We start from the raw sequence: 18,205 nt of genomic DNA on the forward strand, positions 1-18,205 counted from the left end.
AACCATTCGGCCAATTTATTTTGGGGTGCTTGGCAAGCTATTTTCACCTATTTCTCTTAATTTTTATGTTTTTGAGATCGTTGAAACTAGGTCTAGCTAGCTCGTACATTCGATTTTGAAATTGTTAAAGGTATTGAATTTTTCCATTGATGAATATTGTGAATTTAGATATTAAATGATAAATTTGAAGTGTTGTTTAGTATTTAAAAGTATTTTGTTAAATGATTTTTGAGGAATTTCCCGATTAGGGACTAAATTGTTAAAATAATAAAATATAAGGATTTGATGTGAAAATTTTATAAATATGGGCTGTATTGGGAGCTATAAACACTCGTCTAAGATCAAATTTGGGTAAAAATGGTTAATCTACATGTTTTAGGCTCAGGGACTAAATTGAATAAAAATAACATGTTAGGGACAATTTTGTAAAAGTGTCAAAATGACTAAATTGCATACAATAATTTTTTACTAATCTATAGTAGTAAATTGAATGAAATTATTAATTTAGATCAAGATCGAGTGGAAAATCGAGGAGAATAGAAAATTACCAAAATGCACATATACTTTGACATTTCTGCAATTTAGCTATGTTAGTTTGTACGGTTAGCATTTAACATTAATATGAATTGTTGAGTAGATTAACATGGTACAACTTATATATTTATTTTTAATTGTTGATAATTAATGGTAGTTTGAGATATAATATTAAATTTGATGCTCGGTTTGGATTGAATGCGGGATAGAGTACAATCGTGATTTTGTGTGTTTTATGTAACACCCCCTAACCCTAAACCGTCGCCGGAATAAGGTTACGAGGCATTACCAGACATGTCAAACAATTTACAAATAATTCTTAAATAAATAACCAACATATTAAAATAATTCATAAATACACATAAATTTCACTAATTGATTCCATTCATTTTTTTTCTTTTATAAAAATTTCGGTAGCATTTCTACTTATTTTTACATAAAACCCCCTGCAAAATTTCAAAACATAACCAACCCAATTCTAGTATTTCAATCAAGTCATTTATATACTTAAATCTTACTTGACATATTGACGTAACAACTTAATTAATAAAAATCCTACTATCATTTCTAATTAACTCATAAAACTAATCAAGTCATTTCAATTCGATACCAATGCCATAAATGACTTCTACCATTTTACTAATATAATCATCAAAACACATTATATCTTACTTTACAACAAAACTATATAACATACCAAAATAACTATTATAATTCTTATGTACATGCCACTTTCATTTAAGGAAGAAAACATCACTGAAAACTCTATGCAGGAGTCGGGATTGTCCTGGATGCTGAACCGAGACTCTGACCCCTTTTCAACCTACGCATGGAAACAACCGTACGCTGAGTATTTTATACTCAGTGGTATTACCATAATTCAAATTATAATAACAATAAAGAATTATAATTACGAAGCATGTAACTATCCGATTTCTTAATATCAATTAATTCATAAACTTTCATTATTTAACAATAACAATACAATTTTTTAGCTATCTTCAATCTCAATCACATATCACATGTAGCAATTTCAATCACTACATAAACATTAAATTCATGCCTTTTATTTTCAATATCAATTTCAATCTACAAATTTTTAATTTTCTCATATTCAATACCACAATCGATCAAATTCATTTGATTTTCTCATTTCAATTATTCACCCTATTAACAATCGGACTTTGATGATATACAGTTCCAACCCAACACACCAATACGGCACATTGTGCCTCAAACGGTACATAGTACCTGATTAGTATACGACACATAAGTGCCTGAAACGACACACGAGGTGCCTGATACGACACATAAAGTGCCTGAGATACGACACATAAAGTGCCTGGTGTACGACACATAAAGTGCCTGATCGGCAAAGCCGATAAATCCCGTACTCTTCCAAATCCTATGGCATGCCAACTATATCTGACTTAGCCCGACTAGTTAATAGGGTATTCAAATTCTCAATTCTCTTTCATTATCAATTCAAGATCACTTTTCCACTTTTTAATCAATTAACAATTTAATACCAATACATATTTCAAATAATCACATATAATCATATTTCAATTCAATTCAAACCACTTTTCAATCATTACACAATTCACATATTCACACATATTCATAAATTAATTCACTTTATTTAATTCATATTTTAAATTCATTTTTCAATCAAATTCAAATCACTAATTACTTTTTAATCAATATACATTTCAAATACTCACATATTTCCTTCATTCAATTTAATTTGATTCAATTCAAATCACTATTATCATTTCAATTGCTTACCCAATTTTACTTACCATGCATTTTAATTAAAATATAACAATTAATAATAAATAGATTTGAATTATAGTAATACAAACCCGAATTTGCTCGATTATTCCTCAACGACCTTCTGCTTCCCTTTTTGTGCCGATACCTCAAATTCTTTACTAGCTATGAAAATTAAATAATTAAATAATTAATTACAGCACAAATTTTACAATAAAAATAAAATTTCTATCAAATTTTATACTTTAATTCCAATTTAATCCTAACTAGATTTATCTACTTTTCTAATTTAATTCACACTCTATTTCTATTCAAATTTCTTCTAAACTCAAATTTATCTACTAATTTTTCAGCATTTTTCACTAATTTCGAATTTTCCTCAATTTAATCCCTAAAATTCAAAACTTATAGTTTAGTTTACAATTCAATCCTTTATTCAATTCCAAATAAAATTTCTATCAAATAAATCCTCAATTCCATCATTTATTCAACATAAACCCTACTCAAAAATCTATTAACTTTCAAATTTTCAACTTAAATCCAAGATTATTTCACTCTAGGATTCCAAAACATCAAATTTATGAGAAAATAACTTGATTTAGCTTACCTATTAAACTTCAAGCTTCAAAATCTCAATTTTCCCCCTTTCTTTTCTTTCCCTTTTTCTTCCCCTGTTTTCGACTCTTTCTCTGTTTCTTTTCTGTTCTTCTTCTCTTTTTCTATTCTTTTATTTCATTTGTTTTCTTTTACTTTTTTATAATAATATAATATATAATAATTAATATAAATATCTTTTACCACACATGTCATATTCATAACTATACATTTGTCCTAATCTTATTTATCTCACAATATAATAATAATAATAATTTAATAATATATTTTAACACATAAAAATCTTAAATTTTTATGCTTATGTTGCCTCAAATTTGGCAATTGGCATAATTGCCTATTTAATCCCATTTATTGTATTTTAATCTATAATTAAACTTTCACTTTTATTGTAATTTAATCCTTTTTACTAATTACTCTTAATTAGACTAAATTCACCTAATTAATACCTAATTAAGCACTAAACTAAACTCATAATTACTTCTAATAATTATTTTCAAACTCAATTTACTAAGACGGAGGCCCGATATTATATTTTTTCGATGCCCGTGAATTTTTGGGTCATTACATTTTAAGGGTATAGAGTGGAGATGATATTGGAGGGAGATGTCTGTATATTACCTGAGTAAATTGAGGTTCAACATTTGTTGTGAACTCTCGTGTTATACTCTATGTCTGGTGTGTTTCGGTTGGATTAGCTCTTATGAGCTTCTGTCCGGCGTGTTTCAGTTGGATTAGCTCTTATGAGCTTATGTCTGGTGTGTTCGGTTGATTTGATGATGCACTCTTATCCGTAATTCGTTCTTCAAATGAAAAATCTCGGTAAGGTAATCTGTTTAATGAATTTGAAAAATTTATTATTTATTGAATATTAATCTAAACATAGATGAATTCATCGGTTGAAATTGTAGATGAAAGGGAATTCTCATGGTTGATTATTATTGTTTGAATTGTTGTATTTGCTTCGGTAAGATTTATCGTTTAATGTGTCGAACTTACTAAGCTTCATTAAGCTTACTTGTGTTGTTTAATGTCATTATAGATTCTCGAAAGGTTGGACGATCGGATCGGCACTCAAGTCACTCTATCCAGCTCAATTTGATAGTTTTTGGAACGTTTAATTTATATTATATGGCATGTATAGGCTCTTGTGTTATTATCGTTAATGTTTTGGTTTATATAAAAACTATGGATGATTTTTTGTTTAAATGTTATATAATATATGAGAATGAGGTATAGTTTCTATGATAATGTGAATGATATGTATGAAAGAAATGTTATGATTGAGATACCTTTGATAGGTATTTCAGATAAATATTGCTTGAATGAATTAATAAGTTGAATTGATAATTATTTTGATGTATAATTATATATACTTGTGGCACCAATGAGAGTACATTAGTTAGGCACTTAATAGGTTGGTTTTGGTGTGTTTTTGGCTCGATTAAAGTCATTTTGATTTGGTATTTTGATTGGTATTTGAGTTTCTTAAGGTCCAAGCAAACTTGAAATGGTAATATTGTGTTTTAAGGTTCATTTTGGGTCCACACGGCCTGAAATGGTATTTGACTTCCAAACGTGTCGAGATTCGAGGAAATCAATAGCAGGTTGTGTTGTTGTCCTAGGTGATCTACTGTAATTTGATACGTCAAATTAAACCCTCAAATGCACTTAAGGAGCTTATCTTTAAACAATTTTAGTGTCTTTTATATGTTTTTTTATTTTTAATTTTATTTTTAATAAATTTTTTATTAGTTTCAAGTCATTTCTGATACCCAAATTGGCCAATTGTGGCATGGGAAACCTAACAAGTTGATTAAGTGATGTAGGGAGTCGGCGGTGGCCTGAACAGGAAGAAAATATCACCTACAAGTGGGTATCACGATATCGAAGTATGGAACGATATCGAAGTATGGAAGTGTAATACCCTTGAAAAAACTGAAATGAAAAAAATCGGGGCCGACTACTGTGACATGATGTCGAAATCATTTTTAAATTTAGAAAAAAATGGGGATCGACTTTTAAAATGAAAACCGGGAGTCGCCACCGATCTTTTATTGAGGTGTGATTGGATCACCTTGGAAATAATTTTAGGTCTGCGAATTTTGAGAAAACAGGTTCGGGAGTCGGTTACGCATTAGGAAGGGTTAGCACCCTCGTGACGCCCAAAATTGGTACTGAATTGATTGTTTAATGTCTTAATGTCAAAATTTGAAAAGATTTTAAAATACGATCCTTTTAACTTGAATAAATTGAATAATAAAACACTCTTATTTCAAAGAAATAGAATGTCACACCCAGTGAGTTAAGGCGCAACATTTTTAATCTTCCAAAATTAAGTTTATCTTTTAACTTTTAAAACCCATGCATGTTGAGAAGAATATTTGGTCATTTGGGTCAAATGAAAAAATCAAAATCCAGTAAGTTAGGGTTCAATTTCCCAAAATTCCTAAATACCTCATATTGCCTTTATTTTTAGAAGAATCCTCGTCTCGAGAAAATAACATGTCATATCCAATGCATTAGGACACAACGTATCGAATTCCCGAGAATGAGCTTTTATTTATGTGTTTTGATTAAAGAAAATTTGATTATTTAGATTCAACGAGAAAAATTAAAACCCAATACGTTAGGGCTCAATTCTCTCGAGGATTCCAAATATCGGGTATTGCCTTTATTTTCAAAATTCCTTTTTATACATTGCGTAGAAAGGTCAAATATGTTTAAACATCATGTATGGTACAATGATAATGAAATGGTGTGAAATGGCTATGTGGGTAGAATAATACATAAAGGAATGTTATAATATTTGCAATGAAACTATAATAATAATGCACCAACTAATAATAGCAATAATCATATTAATTACTATAGCATGAAAATACGAATAAATGAAATAATACACATAATGACAATACTTACACCACACATCAAATACAAATACTAATAATCAAAGCAAACAAAACGAATAATATATATAAGTCAATTTAAAGAAAATAATAGCTCAAAATGAATGATTTGTCTTGGCATTTCAAAATAAATAATAACGATTCAAATAAGTAGAACATATATATAAAAAAATTAGACAATAAATAAATAACAATGGAAACAATTAAAAATATATTTAAAAAGAACATATATTTTGAAAAAATACATATATACGTCTGAAGAAAAAAATTTGAAAAATGTTCATACATAAGTTTATAAGAAATAATATGTATAAAAAAATAAATTTAATGTAAAACAACTTCAAATAAATAATAAATATAAAAACTTAAAATAAGTAACGATAAAAGAACATTTTCTACAAATAAATGAATTAAATAAACCGAGGATGAGGTGGAAACAGAATTAAAATTCGAGGCTTTAATTGCAAAATCGCAAACAGTTCGCAAGGGGACTGAAATAAGATGCGCTGATGACATGAGGGACTGACTGTGCAATATCCCCGTCCCTTATGCACATCGTTTTGCGCAGGACAAGATTGGAACAGGCGCAAAGTTCTATGGCTGAAATTAAGTAAAATAAAAAGGCTGCATCGAATGTGCCCCAGAATTGGAAGGACTAATTTCGCAAAATACCCATTAGGGTAATAATGCGCAGCCCTCCAAGCCTTCAAACGGCACCGTTTTAATAATCAATATAAAAAGAAAAAAAAACCTAGACTAAGCCCGAAACAGAACCCTAGCAATCCCTTCTCATTTCTGCGCCGTTCTGCTACGTCCATAGGCCAATGGTTTTCCGAATCCCCTTTGCGCGACTCCGATTGCGACGGAGCGAAGGACACCGGTCACCAGGTACGTTTCTCACTCTGAACTTTCTTCTTTATTTGTTTACCCTAGCAATGAACTAAAGAATCAAAGAAAAAAAGAGAAAAACGAAGAGAAAATTCAAAAAAACTTACGAAGCTTAGTTTTCTTTTAATGTTTTTTCTTGTTTCTGTATTCAATCTCTGTATGCGTAAAAAAGGGAAAAGAGACCCCCTTTAAGTACATCTTTGGGTTTTTTATAACCCGAAAACAAAAAGAAAAGAAAACGAATACAAATTCTTTTTTTGTTTTTCTTTTTCTCTGCCTTTCTTTTGCTGTTTGTTTGTTCCATTTTGCTGTCGATTTGTTGTTTGCTGCAGGTACGGTCGTACGAGGGGGCAATGGCATCGCGTACGGAAGCAGAGGCTGACGTGGAGCTGCTCGGAGGCTAAACCTGCTGGCTGCGGCGCTAAAAGTCTCAGAAACCCTAGGGTTTTTGTTTGTTCCAGTTTTGGGCCAAGGGTATTTAGTTGGTTTGGGCTTGTAAGGCGATTAGGCTGGGGTGTATTTGGTCTGTATGATTTTAGGCTTGTATTTTGGGCTTGCTGGACTGATGGACTTTTAATAACCTTGTTATTATTATTATTTTTATTATTTATTTTTTTATATAATTTGTTTATTTATTTGATTTGGGCCGGGCAAAATTAGGGTATTACACATGATATTCAAGTTTGTTGGGGGTATCACCATCCATTCCAAGATTGTTGGGGGTATCATGATATTCAAGTTTGGTTATCACAATATCGCTGCCTAAAGGGTGAAAAAACTGAAAGGCAATTTTATGTCCAACAAACTTAAGTCTATTTTTCACTTAATGGTAAAATAGTCAATGCTAGGTTAAATAGTAATAGGCTATAAATACAACTTTATAAGCCTTTCATTTTAAATTTTACTATTATCTTTACCCGTTAGTTAAAAAATGAGTTACTTGTCTAATGGTTAAGTGTTAGTGAAATTGTCTTTGAAACCCAAGTCTGAATCTCCTCCCTCGCATAATTTTTATATGTTGTATTTTTTCCCAAAAACCCTAGGTGTTGTCGTCCCATGTTGTAACCCTAGGTACATATTGTATTTTTTTCTTTTCTTTTCAGCCTCATTTGCTCACCCTCTCTACGTCCCACCTTCTCTCTTCCTCTCATTTCTTCAATAATTCTTTTCTCTTATCTCTTTTATTGCCTCCCCTTGAAACCTCATGTTTTCTCTTTCATTGACGTCGCCCTAGTGATCAGCCACCACTACTGTTGCCCCTTTTGTTTCTCCTCTCCTTCTTTCATTTTCTCTCATTCTTTTGTTGACGAAACCACCATTCATCTTTGGTCAGATCTTTTTTGGCCCTTTGCAAGTGATCAATCCGTTTTGTGATTATTTGTTATCAAAGGTCTGAGATCCGCGAAGTGTAAGTTGTTTATTAGTCAAATTTAAATACATATTTCTTTTCTATAATGGTCAAATCTATCAAGAGTCCATGGCTAATTCTCACATGTGTTCTTTTTGTGTTTTTTTATTGAAGGTTCATATTCAAATCACTCAGATCAATGGTGACATCAAACATTATTCGCGTCTTCGTCTTAAGTTGAAATAGTACTAGTGTATGTGGTGATTCCAAAAATCATATATGAATTGCCATTGTTTTCTCTGATTTGGCCGAACCCTATAAGGTGATTAGAGGCTAATTTCTAACAATTACTTCCTTGTGTTAGGTACAAATTAAACCAGATTTAATCAGATCTGAAGCATAGGAGCTGCAGACTAGTGTTAGTGCTTCAGATATGCATTATTCAGGTATGGGTCCTAACTTTGTATGGTTGGTGATTGTTGAAATCATGTTTGTACTTTATTGGCATTGGTCGAATGTTATAGGGCCTTAAAGTGTAAATAACCAAGTGTGTAAGTGTTATAAGTGTTAACTGATTGTATGCCTATTGTTACTGGTTGATTAGCTGAATGCATGTTATTACATGTACTGTATTGTTAAGCATGTTGATTGTTAATGTATAAATGGATTGCGAATATAGCATGCCATTGATTGATACATTGTTTATTGCTTGCATTTAAAAAAAAAAACATGTCACTGATTGATATTATTTTATCGAATTGAAATTGTTACACATGCCATTGTTATTGCAATTGTTATTGAAAAGCATTGCCATAATGCATTGCATGGGGACTTGGATTGATTGGAGATGGAGGAGATCCATGGAGTACGGACAGTTTATCTGTCATATTATACTGGCAATTAATCTACAACCCTGAAGTCATGTTCGGAGTACTGACGGTTTATCCGAAAATTACTAGTAGTTTATCCACAAATTATTGGCAATCAATTGAAAAAATTGTCAATGGTGGTTTATCCACATTGAGCTAAGACTCTTACTGTTTTAGTGTTCGAATGTTGAGCTTTGGGGAACTCATAGTGTGTAGCAGATGGATGGGTAGGAAATATACATTGTTTTCATATGAGCATGTACATATATATATATTATATTTTTATGATGTCATGCTATACTATGATCTAAGAAATGTTGCTGGCTATATGCTTTACTATAGTTTGAACGTCTGCATGTATATACAATGTTTACTAAGTTTAAGACTTGCGTTGAGCTTTTTACAGCTCACCCCCATAATTTTATCTAAACTTTGAGGTTAGGATCGGACACGATATTCAGAGGTTTCATCTCAATTTTATTTAATAAAGCAATTTAAATTTTACTTTATTCTGTTATGGTTTTTGGGACTGTAATTTTGTTAATTTTGGGTTGTGGCATGGGTTCTTTTTAAGTTTGAATTTCCACATGCATCCAATTCATTAAACTGAACAGACCCAACAAATTTGCTTAACATCATATTAAATAAGGTTTAAAGTAAAAACTGATGGTTCCAATTTTTCCAATACGAAACAAGGAAAAGAGTTTTGAAAAGCAAATCAACAAAACAAAAATCAATTAAGTTTACCCTAAAATGTCACAACACATACTAAATTTGGAGCCTTAATATTAACTTGACTTAAAATCTGATGTTTTTAATAAATATATGTCAACCAATCTAATTTTTCTAAAAATTGAAAAAATAAATGTTACGAGAACTAAACGATTCTACTAGGCCATTTCGGTGGCCAATGTAACCTTCAAGATCCGATCATAATGTTTGAACCAGATTAGGGAGGATACCGTTATGGTTGAAAATTTCAAGCAATTGGAAAAATAAATATTACTATTGACAAGCAAGTGTTGTCGAATGTGAGAGAATATCTTAAATTTTGGGGTGGTGATGGCAAAAAGTCAAATATTGAAGCTGACATGAAAGGGGTGACGTTGCTTAGTATTGATAACATCGGTGAAAATGAGACAGATGAAGCGGAAGTAAGTAACCGGGGCAAAGAAGGTGAGTGTAGGCAAATCCAATTTAGAGGTGGATCGAACACTAGTGTTGGGCCATTCAGATGGGAATCAAGGTTCCGTTGAAACAACTGAGGTGATGGGTAGAGATGATATGACTGCAGGAAAGGAATTGGTTGAAGTTACGAAGAGGATATTGTAAATGAGTATATAGCCAAAGGAGGCAACAAAGTTAAGAAAATTGAGAAAGAAGAAACTAACGGCTAGTGGTGAACACATTCTGACTTCAAAAACAAGAACGCGTTGAAGTTGGGTAAGATTATGGGATTACAAGTTGGTGGAGATAAGGATGAAGTTTTGAGACATTTGGTAGCAATTAGACTTAGCTCAGTTCAAGGAATGTTGAAGTTTGATTTTGTTTTTTTTGTTTTTTTTTTTTGTGTACCAGTCAGTACCCTCAAACTTTCTTCTCTAAAACTCTCCTAATGTTTCCCATGAATCCCCGGCGCTAGCATGCAAACTATCTTATGTTTCTCCAAAATAAGAGATACTCTCTCGATTTTGCTCTTGGGGTTCATTGCAAAAGTCTGACAGACAGATGAAACCGTGGTGTTTGAAACTTCTCCCCATCTCAAGGCTCTATACGACTTCTACATCTGGGCTTTTTAAACATTGATAATAGTATCTTACATGCTAAGTCTGGAAAGAAACAAAGAACTCTTTTGGATCGTTTATTTCAATTTTTCTCATATGTCTCGTTTCTCTTTGTCCCTAGGGGTGTGCATAATTCGGGTAAAATCGAAAAATTCGGTTAACCGATCGAATTCGGTTAATCGGTCAGTTAACAGAATTTTTTCGGTCGGGGGTCAGTTAATTTTTTTATGATTTTTCTGTTAACGATTAATTCGGTTCGAAACCGGTCGGTTAACTGAATTTTTTCGGTTAACCGAAAAAATTAATAAATAAAATTATCCAACCCAACCCAATTACCGAACCCAATAAAACTAAAACTAAAGTCTACCCAATTACCAACCCAATAAAAATAAAACTAAAGTCTGACTCTTAAGTATCTACCCAATTACACATGTTTTTTTTTTTTTAGGTTTAATGCAAATGGAGATTTTTTGGAGAGAAGAAATAGATATAAATAGAAAATATTAAAGACTTACATTTCAACTATGTGTTAATTTTAAGAATTATATAATATTTTTAATTATGTAGTGATTCAAAGACTAATTATGTAATATTTTTAATTATGTAGTGATTCAATTCGGGTAATTCGGTTAATTCAGTTAATTTTTATTCAAAAATAAAAACCATACAATTTTCGGTTAATTCGGTTAACCGACCTAATTAACCGAAAAAATTTCGGTTTGATTAATTTTTTTTTTTAAATTCGGTTCGGTTAACGGTTAAAAATTTTGGAAGATCGATTAATTCGGTTATAGCTATTTCGGATCGGTTAACCGAATGCACACCCCTATTTTTCCCAAGTTCCATTATTATCATCCCAAATCTTCAGTATGATAGAAAAAAACTATTAAATTCAGGTGAAAGTAATGGAGAGCAAATACATAAAAATATTAAAAATTTGATAAGAAATATTAAATATAAAAACTAGAATTTAATAATATGAAGTTATTTGAATTAAATATATGTAATATTATTGTACCGCGTAATTTTACATGATAATATTAGGCACTTACCCTGTTTTATTTAAATTTCATTTATAAAATGCTTTATTGACTCATTTCATATCATGGACTAAAGAAGTTAAATTCAAAATTAGCAGAATATACCCTTTTTCAAAGCGAAATACAAAGAAAATTACCATGAAACTGTTTGAATCATCTCTCAGGTTGCTCAACGAATTACTTCTTTGGAATGTTAAAAAAATTACTTATTTTTCTTTTCTATTAATTTAATTAATATATCATAATAATTATTATTACAATTGCTACTCATGCACAGGTTTGCTTTCACTATAAAGAATGCATAATAATAGTCAAAATTTAAACATATTAGATAAAATAAATAAATAATAATGCATTTTATAAAATTATTTTTAAAATTATTTTAAATCATTTTAAAAATAATATTTTAATTAAAACTTAAATTTGAAAAAAAGAATGCCACAAAAATGAATATATACATTATTATATTTATTATTTATGATATGATATGATTTCTTACAAATGTTTCTAACAACATTAGTTACCATTTAATCCACAAAGCTTTAATTTACAAGTGTCAAAGAAAATCCTAAAATACGGAAATTAATTTTTGTAGAATGTGAAAAGATTTTAAAAAACTAATATTTAATTTACAATTTAGCTTTTAAATTACATTTATATATTAATTGTTTCAATACTAAAAATATTAGTTTATCTAAAAATATTTTACTCAACCACATATATATATAATTATATAAATTACATCCTAGCATTAATCATTTTTTAACAATTTCAAAGCTCGAGATTTTAAAGGAATAATAAAAGGAATATTAAAACACCATAATTTTAAAGAGTGATTAATATCCTTGAAATTTAAACAAATTCTCACATCCGTAGGGCACTCTCCACCATAAAACATTTTAAACTAAATATGGTCATTTTTTGGGTTTTAACTGATTCATTTTTTAATATAAATAGAGAACTTCAATAACATATTATTCAAGCTTGTGCTCAAGGGGCCATAAGTGATAAGCAATAAGCAACCCCACAACTTCAAATAAGGTTTTCTTCTTTCTCGCTTTCTTTTCTTCAGGGGGAAAGAAAGAGAGAAGAAGATACTTTTTTGAAAAAAAAAAAGTTGTTTAAGAATGGCGAATAATGCTATTATTGGTATTTGTGCGGTGTTTCTGGTGGCCTTGGTGGTAGCCGTGGTGGTGGGTGTTACGCACATAAAAAACAAGAATGATGGTGAAGAGATATCGAGTTCGAACAAAGCCGTGCAAGCCCTATGTCAACCCACGAATTATAAAGAGACGTGCCAGAAAAGCTTGGCGTCGTCAAATTCTAGCGACGTTAAGGAGCTGATAAGGACAGGTTTCCAAGCCGGGCTAGTTGAGATAAAGAACGTGCTAGCCCATTCAGTGACGGTCCAAGAGTTGATCAAGGATGAGAACAACAAAGCGGCACTTGGTGTTTGCCAAGAGGTGTTGGACTTAGCCATTGATGACTTTCAAAAGTCATTCGACATGCTAGGGGAATACGACATGAGCAAGATCGGAAAATACCTTTTGGAACTAAAGACCTGGCTAAGCGGTGCATTCACGAGTCAACAGACATGTATAGACTCATTCGCGGAATCAAGTAACGAATCATCGCAGAAGATGCAATCAATCTTGAAGACTAGCATGGAGATTACTAGCAATGCTTTAGCGATGCTTAATGGGTTATCCACCATCGTGAAGGAACTTAACATTCCAAACATCGGCAACATCGACACCACGGGGGTCAACCGTAAGCTTTTGTCGGCTGAGGATATGCCTGAGTGGATTAGTCAAGCTGACCGAAAACTTCTTCAAGCAAAACCAATGGATTTGAAACCTAACGTTGTGGTTGCTAAAGATGGTAGCGGGAAATATGATACTATTAACAAGGCATTGGCTGAAGTCCCTGTGAAAAGTCCCGATCGATTTGTTATTCACATTAAGGCTGGTACTTACAAGGAGCAAATCAACTTGACCAAGAAGATGACTAATGTTGTATTCATTGGTGATGGCCCAACCAAGACCATTATCACAAATGACATTAGCGTCGTTAAGAATCCACCGGTTAGAACATACCGCACTGCAACTGTTGGTAAGTAGTATTATATACATATATAAGTTTTGTCATGAAGTGTGGTGGCTAACTAGTATATATGTATACATGTTTGTGAAATATTTTAGCTGCGGATGGGGCTGGTTTCATGGCCAAGGACATTGGATTCGATAACTCAGCAGGACCCGAAGGTCATCAAGCAGTTGCCTTTAGGGCCACTGCTGATAGGGTCATCATGTTCAACTGCCATTTCACTGGGTACCAAGACACTCTCTATGCTCACAGAGAGAGACAGTTATATAGCAACTGTCTCATCACCGGAACGGTGGATTTCATCTTCGGGGATGCGGCGAGCATTTTCCAGAACTGTATGCTCGTCGTGAGGAAGCCAGGGCCAGGCCAAAACTGCATGGTTACTGCACAAGGAAGGAATGATCTTGGAACAAACTCAGCCATTGTGCTTCAAAACTGCACCATCTCGGGTGCCCCTGATTACATCCCAGTGAAGGATACGAACAAGGCGTACTTGGGGCGTCCTTGGAAACAATTTGCTAGGTCCATCATAATGCAATCTAGGATCGACGACATCATTCAACCAGAGGGTTATGCCCCCATGACAGGCACCATAGGAATAGACACTTCTTTCATTGCCGAGTTTGGAAACAGGGGACCCGGTGCCGATACCAGCCGTAGGGTAGCATGGAAAGGTATCAAAAAGATAGATATAAATGAAGCCAACAAATGGACTCCTCGCGTCTTTCTCGAATCCGAGACTTGGATTCCGAGTTCCGGCGTTCCCTATAGTCCCGACATGGTCCCTGGAGTCTAAACATCTTATTATCGATACCAACGCCATTAATATGTTTATTATCATATCATTTTTCTAATTATGTCATTTTTTTACTAATTAATTAAACAATTTTTTAATCTTTTATCTATCTATGTATATATGTTGAATTCTTTGGTTTCTCGATTGTTGTTTCCATTCACTTATTAATGATGTTTGCAAGGCCCAATAATTAAGTCAACATTTAAATATTATTGAACTTAATTTAATATATTTTTTAAGGATTATTTGGATTGATTAAATAGATTTAATAAAATGATTATTATCAAACTTAATTGCAAGATTTAATTCAGATTAAATCTAAGATAGTTTGCTTCTTTTGAGAGTCAGATTTCAAGCTACCCTACCTAAGGCTTTGCATGTTTACAAGCCTAAAAAAGGATACCCAGTACTATTACTTCATTTCTCTATAAAGAGTGTAACTCTATGTCTAGAGTGCTACGAGTATTCTATCGAGTACTCCCTTGAATCATTTCATCACAATCCAACTCATCTAACCTTTTCAGAATTAAATCAAGTTTATAGACATACCATACATTTATCTATTTCTAGAGATTGCATACATTTTAAAATAGCCCAAATCAAATGAAATAGTAAATCTAATCAGGATAATACCTTGGTCATTAAAGAAACTAAAGATTCATCCAGTAATCCCAACCCGATGAGATTAGCTCATGAGTTGGAAACTAAAATCCAAAATGAAAGTATCATTCAATAACATATTTTCACAGTTAAAATTCATAGAAATCAATTAAGATAGTGAAGGAAGAACTTCAAGAAGCTTTCACCAATTTAGCCCCAACTCCAGTGCTGCAATATCTTACGAAGCCCAGGATTGAATGCTTTTCCTTCTTCCTTGCATTGCTACTCTATTCCTTAGTTGCTACCCTCTTTCCTTACGTCTCTAGATCTCTCACGAGAAATTATGTGAAAGGAAAAATCGCTCTCTCTCCTCTCTTCCTCCTTTTTATAGGGTAATTCCCCCTCTCAGCACAACTCTTTTCTCCTTTTTTAGGTGGATATTTCTAGTACAAGTACAACTGGCTGAGAGTGCAACGAATTAACAGTTGAGTTAGCATCTTCCTGAAATTGCCATGGCATTTGTATTGGCAATCTATCCAACGTTTTGACATGACAAAACTTCACTCATTCATTTATTTTCCTCCTTTCTACACCTGCTATAAACAACAAGCAATTTCTTTCCCCCCACGAGTAAAAGTAACAAATAGTGACATTGAAAGCAAAATCCAAGCTTCATGATGCAATGTTATAAAAATACTACTATAATTTCCTAAAATACAACTAAATTTACTCAAGTATGAATAATTAACCAAGTCTATAAGCTTGAAATATAACTCTTTTCAAGAGTTATCACACCCCCAAACCTAAGTTATTGCTTGTCCTTAAGCAAAATATGCATGAATGAATTACCACAACAACATAATTACCTTTTGTAATGCCAAACCATGTAAACATATTTTATACTTCAGTTCTCTTCTCAGCAATATTTTGTTTCTAAAAATTTGCCCAAGTTTCATAAGCTTGTTTAGCAAAATAAGTGCAGAAAATGTTGCTCTAAAAATAAAAATTTCTAATTACTCATGCAATTCTGACTATAGCAAGTACTTCCTAATGTACTTAGTGTATTTGTTATCTAAGCTCAGTTTTCTTTTAATAGATGAATACATTTTTCTTTTCTATAATGGTCGATTCTATCAAAAGTCCATGGTCAATTCTCACATGTGTTCTATTTGTGTTTTTTTATTGAAGGTTAAAATCTGAATCGCTCGAATCACTGTTGACATCAGAGGTTATTCGCATCTCTTTCTAAAGCCAAAACAGTGTATGTGGTGATTCCGAAAATCAGATTTGAATAGCCATTATTGTCTCCGATTTGGCCGAACCTTATAAGGAGATTAGTGGTTGATTTCTAACAATTGTTTCTTTGTGTTAGGTACATATCTAAACCAGATTTAATCACATCTGAAGCATAGGAGCTGCAGACTACTATTAGTGTTTCGGATTTGTGTTATTCAGGTATGGGTCCTAACTTTGTATGTTTGGTGATTGTTGAAAGGTTGTATGTATTTTATTGGCATTGGTCGAATGTTCTAGGGCCTTAAAGTGTAAATAACCAAGTGTGCAATGCTATAGGTGTTAACCGGATGTATACTATAAGTGTTGATCAGCTTAATGCATGTTATTACATGCCTTGTATTGTTAACCATTCTGATTGTTACTACATAAATGGATTACATGTAAAAAAAATTCTCTGATTGATTTTTTTTATCGAATGCATGTTAAGCATGCCACCATTATTGAAATTATTATTGACAAGCATGATATGCTACACTATCGGTATGTCATAATGCATTGCATGGGGATTGGGATTGATTGGTGACGGAGGAGTTTTGTGGAGTACCAGCGGTTTATCTGTAATATTATACTAGAAATTAATTTGCAACCCTAAAGTAAGGTTTGGAGTACTGGGGGTTTATCCACAAATTATTGGAAGTCTAATTGAAAAAATTGTTACCGGTGGCTCTTCTTGTTTTGGTGTTAGAATGATGAGCTCTGAGAAATCATGGTGTATAATAGATCGGTGGGTAGAAAATATACAATGCTTTCATAAAAGCATGCCCATATATATATATATATATATATATATATATATATATATATTTTTATGATGTCGTGCTCTACTATGATCTAAGAAATGTTGTTGGCTATACGCTTTACTGTAGTTTGAATGTCTATATGTATATACAATGTTTACTATGTTTCAGACTCGCATTGAGCTTTTTGTAGCTCACCCCCATAATTTTATTCTTATAGATAATCCTTGAGGTTAGGTTCGGACATGACATTCGGAGGTTTCGTCTCAGTTTTATTTAATAAAGCAATGTAAATTTTACTTTATTTTGTTATGGTTTTTGGGATTGTAATTTTGTTAATTTTGGGTTGTGGCATGGTTTCTTTGTGACTTTGAATTTCTGCATGCATTCAATTTCATTAAACTGAACAGACCTAATAAATCTGCTTAACATCATACTAAATAAGGTTTAAAGTAAAAACTGATGGTTTCAATTTTTCCAATGCGAAACAAGAAAAGGAGTTATGAAAAGCAAGTGTTGATAACACGAAAGAAAGTCAAATATTGAAGGTGACATGAAAGGGGTGACGTTGCATAGTATTGATAACATGGGTGTAAACGAGACAGATGAAGTGGAAGTAAGCAACCGGGGCAAAGAATGTGAGTGTGCAAGTCCAATTTAGAGATGGATCGGACACTAGCGTTCAGCCAATCAAATGGGAATCAAGGTTTCGTTGAAACAACTGAGGTGATGGGCAGAGATAATGTGACTACAGACAAGGAATTGGTTGAAATTACAAATAGGATATTGTAGAGGACTATATAGTCAAAGGAGGCAACAAAGTTAAGAAAATTGAGAAAGAAGAAACTAACGGCCAGTGGTGCACACATTCCGACTTCAAAAATAGGAAGAACGCGTTGAAGTTGGGTAAGAT

General features: G+C 32.3%; 1 protein-coding gene and 2 long non-coding RNA genes across 3 annotated transcripts; 2 read left to right on the forward strand and 1 right to left on the reverse strand.

Annotated features, from left to right (window-relative positions):
- Positions 1 to 1,130: 1,130 nt before the first annotated feature.
- LOC128032420 (uncharacterized) lies at positions 1,131 to 3,054 on the reverse strand. Its single transcript, XR_008188543.1, has 3 exons — positions 2,915 to 3,054; positions 2,400 to 2,472; positions 1,131 to 1,357 (listed from the first exon to the last, which is right to left on the reverse strand). It is a non-coding gene; the product is annotated as an uncharacterized LOC128032420 (long non-coding RNA).
- A 4,749-nt stretch (positions 3,055 to 7,803) lies between these two features.
- On the forward strand, positions 7,804 to 9,160 carry LOC128032421 (uncharacterized). The gene is made up of 4 exons (XR_008188544.1): positions 7,804 to 8,124; positions 8,239 to 8,317; positions 8,429 to 8,510; positions 8,912 to 9,160. It is a non-coding gene; the product is annotated as an uncharacterized LOC128032421 (long non-coding RNA).
- A 3,583-nt stretch (positions 9,161 to 12,743) lies between these two features.
- Positions 12,744 to 14,784, forward strand: LOC128032419 (pectinesterase-like). The gene is made up of 2 exons (XM_052620470.1): positions 12,744 to 13,869; positions 13,959 to 14,784. The coding sequence occupies exons 1-2, from the start codon at positions 12,885 to 12,887 to the stop codon at positions 14,657 to 14,659; spliced, it is 1,686 nt and encodes a 561-aa protein (XP_052476430.1). The 5' UTR covers positions 12,744 to 12,884; the 3' UTR covers positions 14,660 to 14,784.
- The last annotated feature ends 3,421 nt before the right edge of the window (positions 14,785 to 18,205 follow it).

The sequence above is a fragment of the Gossypium raimondii genome, chromosome 9 (genome assembly GCF_025698545.1).
Source record: "Gossypium raimondii isolate GPD5lz chromosome 9, ASM2569854v1, whole genome shotgun sequence".
Lineage (NCBI taxonomy): Eukaryota > Viridiplantae > Streptophyta > Magnoliopsida > Malvales > Malvaceae > Gossypium > Gossypium raimondii.

Coding starts and splice junctions, on each gene's coding strand:
- LOC128032419 (XM_052620470.1), top strand. CDS start 12,885: ATGGCGAATAATGCTATTATTGGTATTTGTGCGGTGTTTCTGGTGGCC. Junction 13,870..13,958: donor ATACCGCACTGCAACTGTTG/GTAAGTAGTATT, acceptor GAAATATTTTAG/CTGCGGATGGGGCTGGTTTC.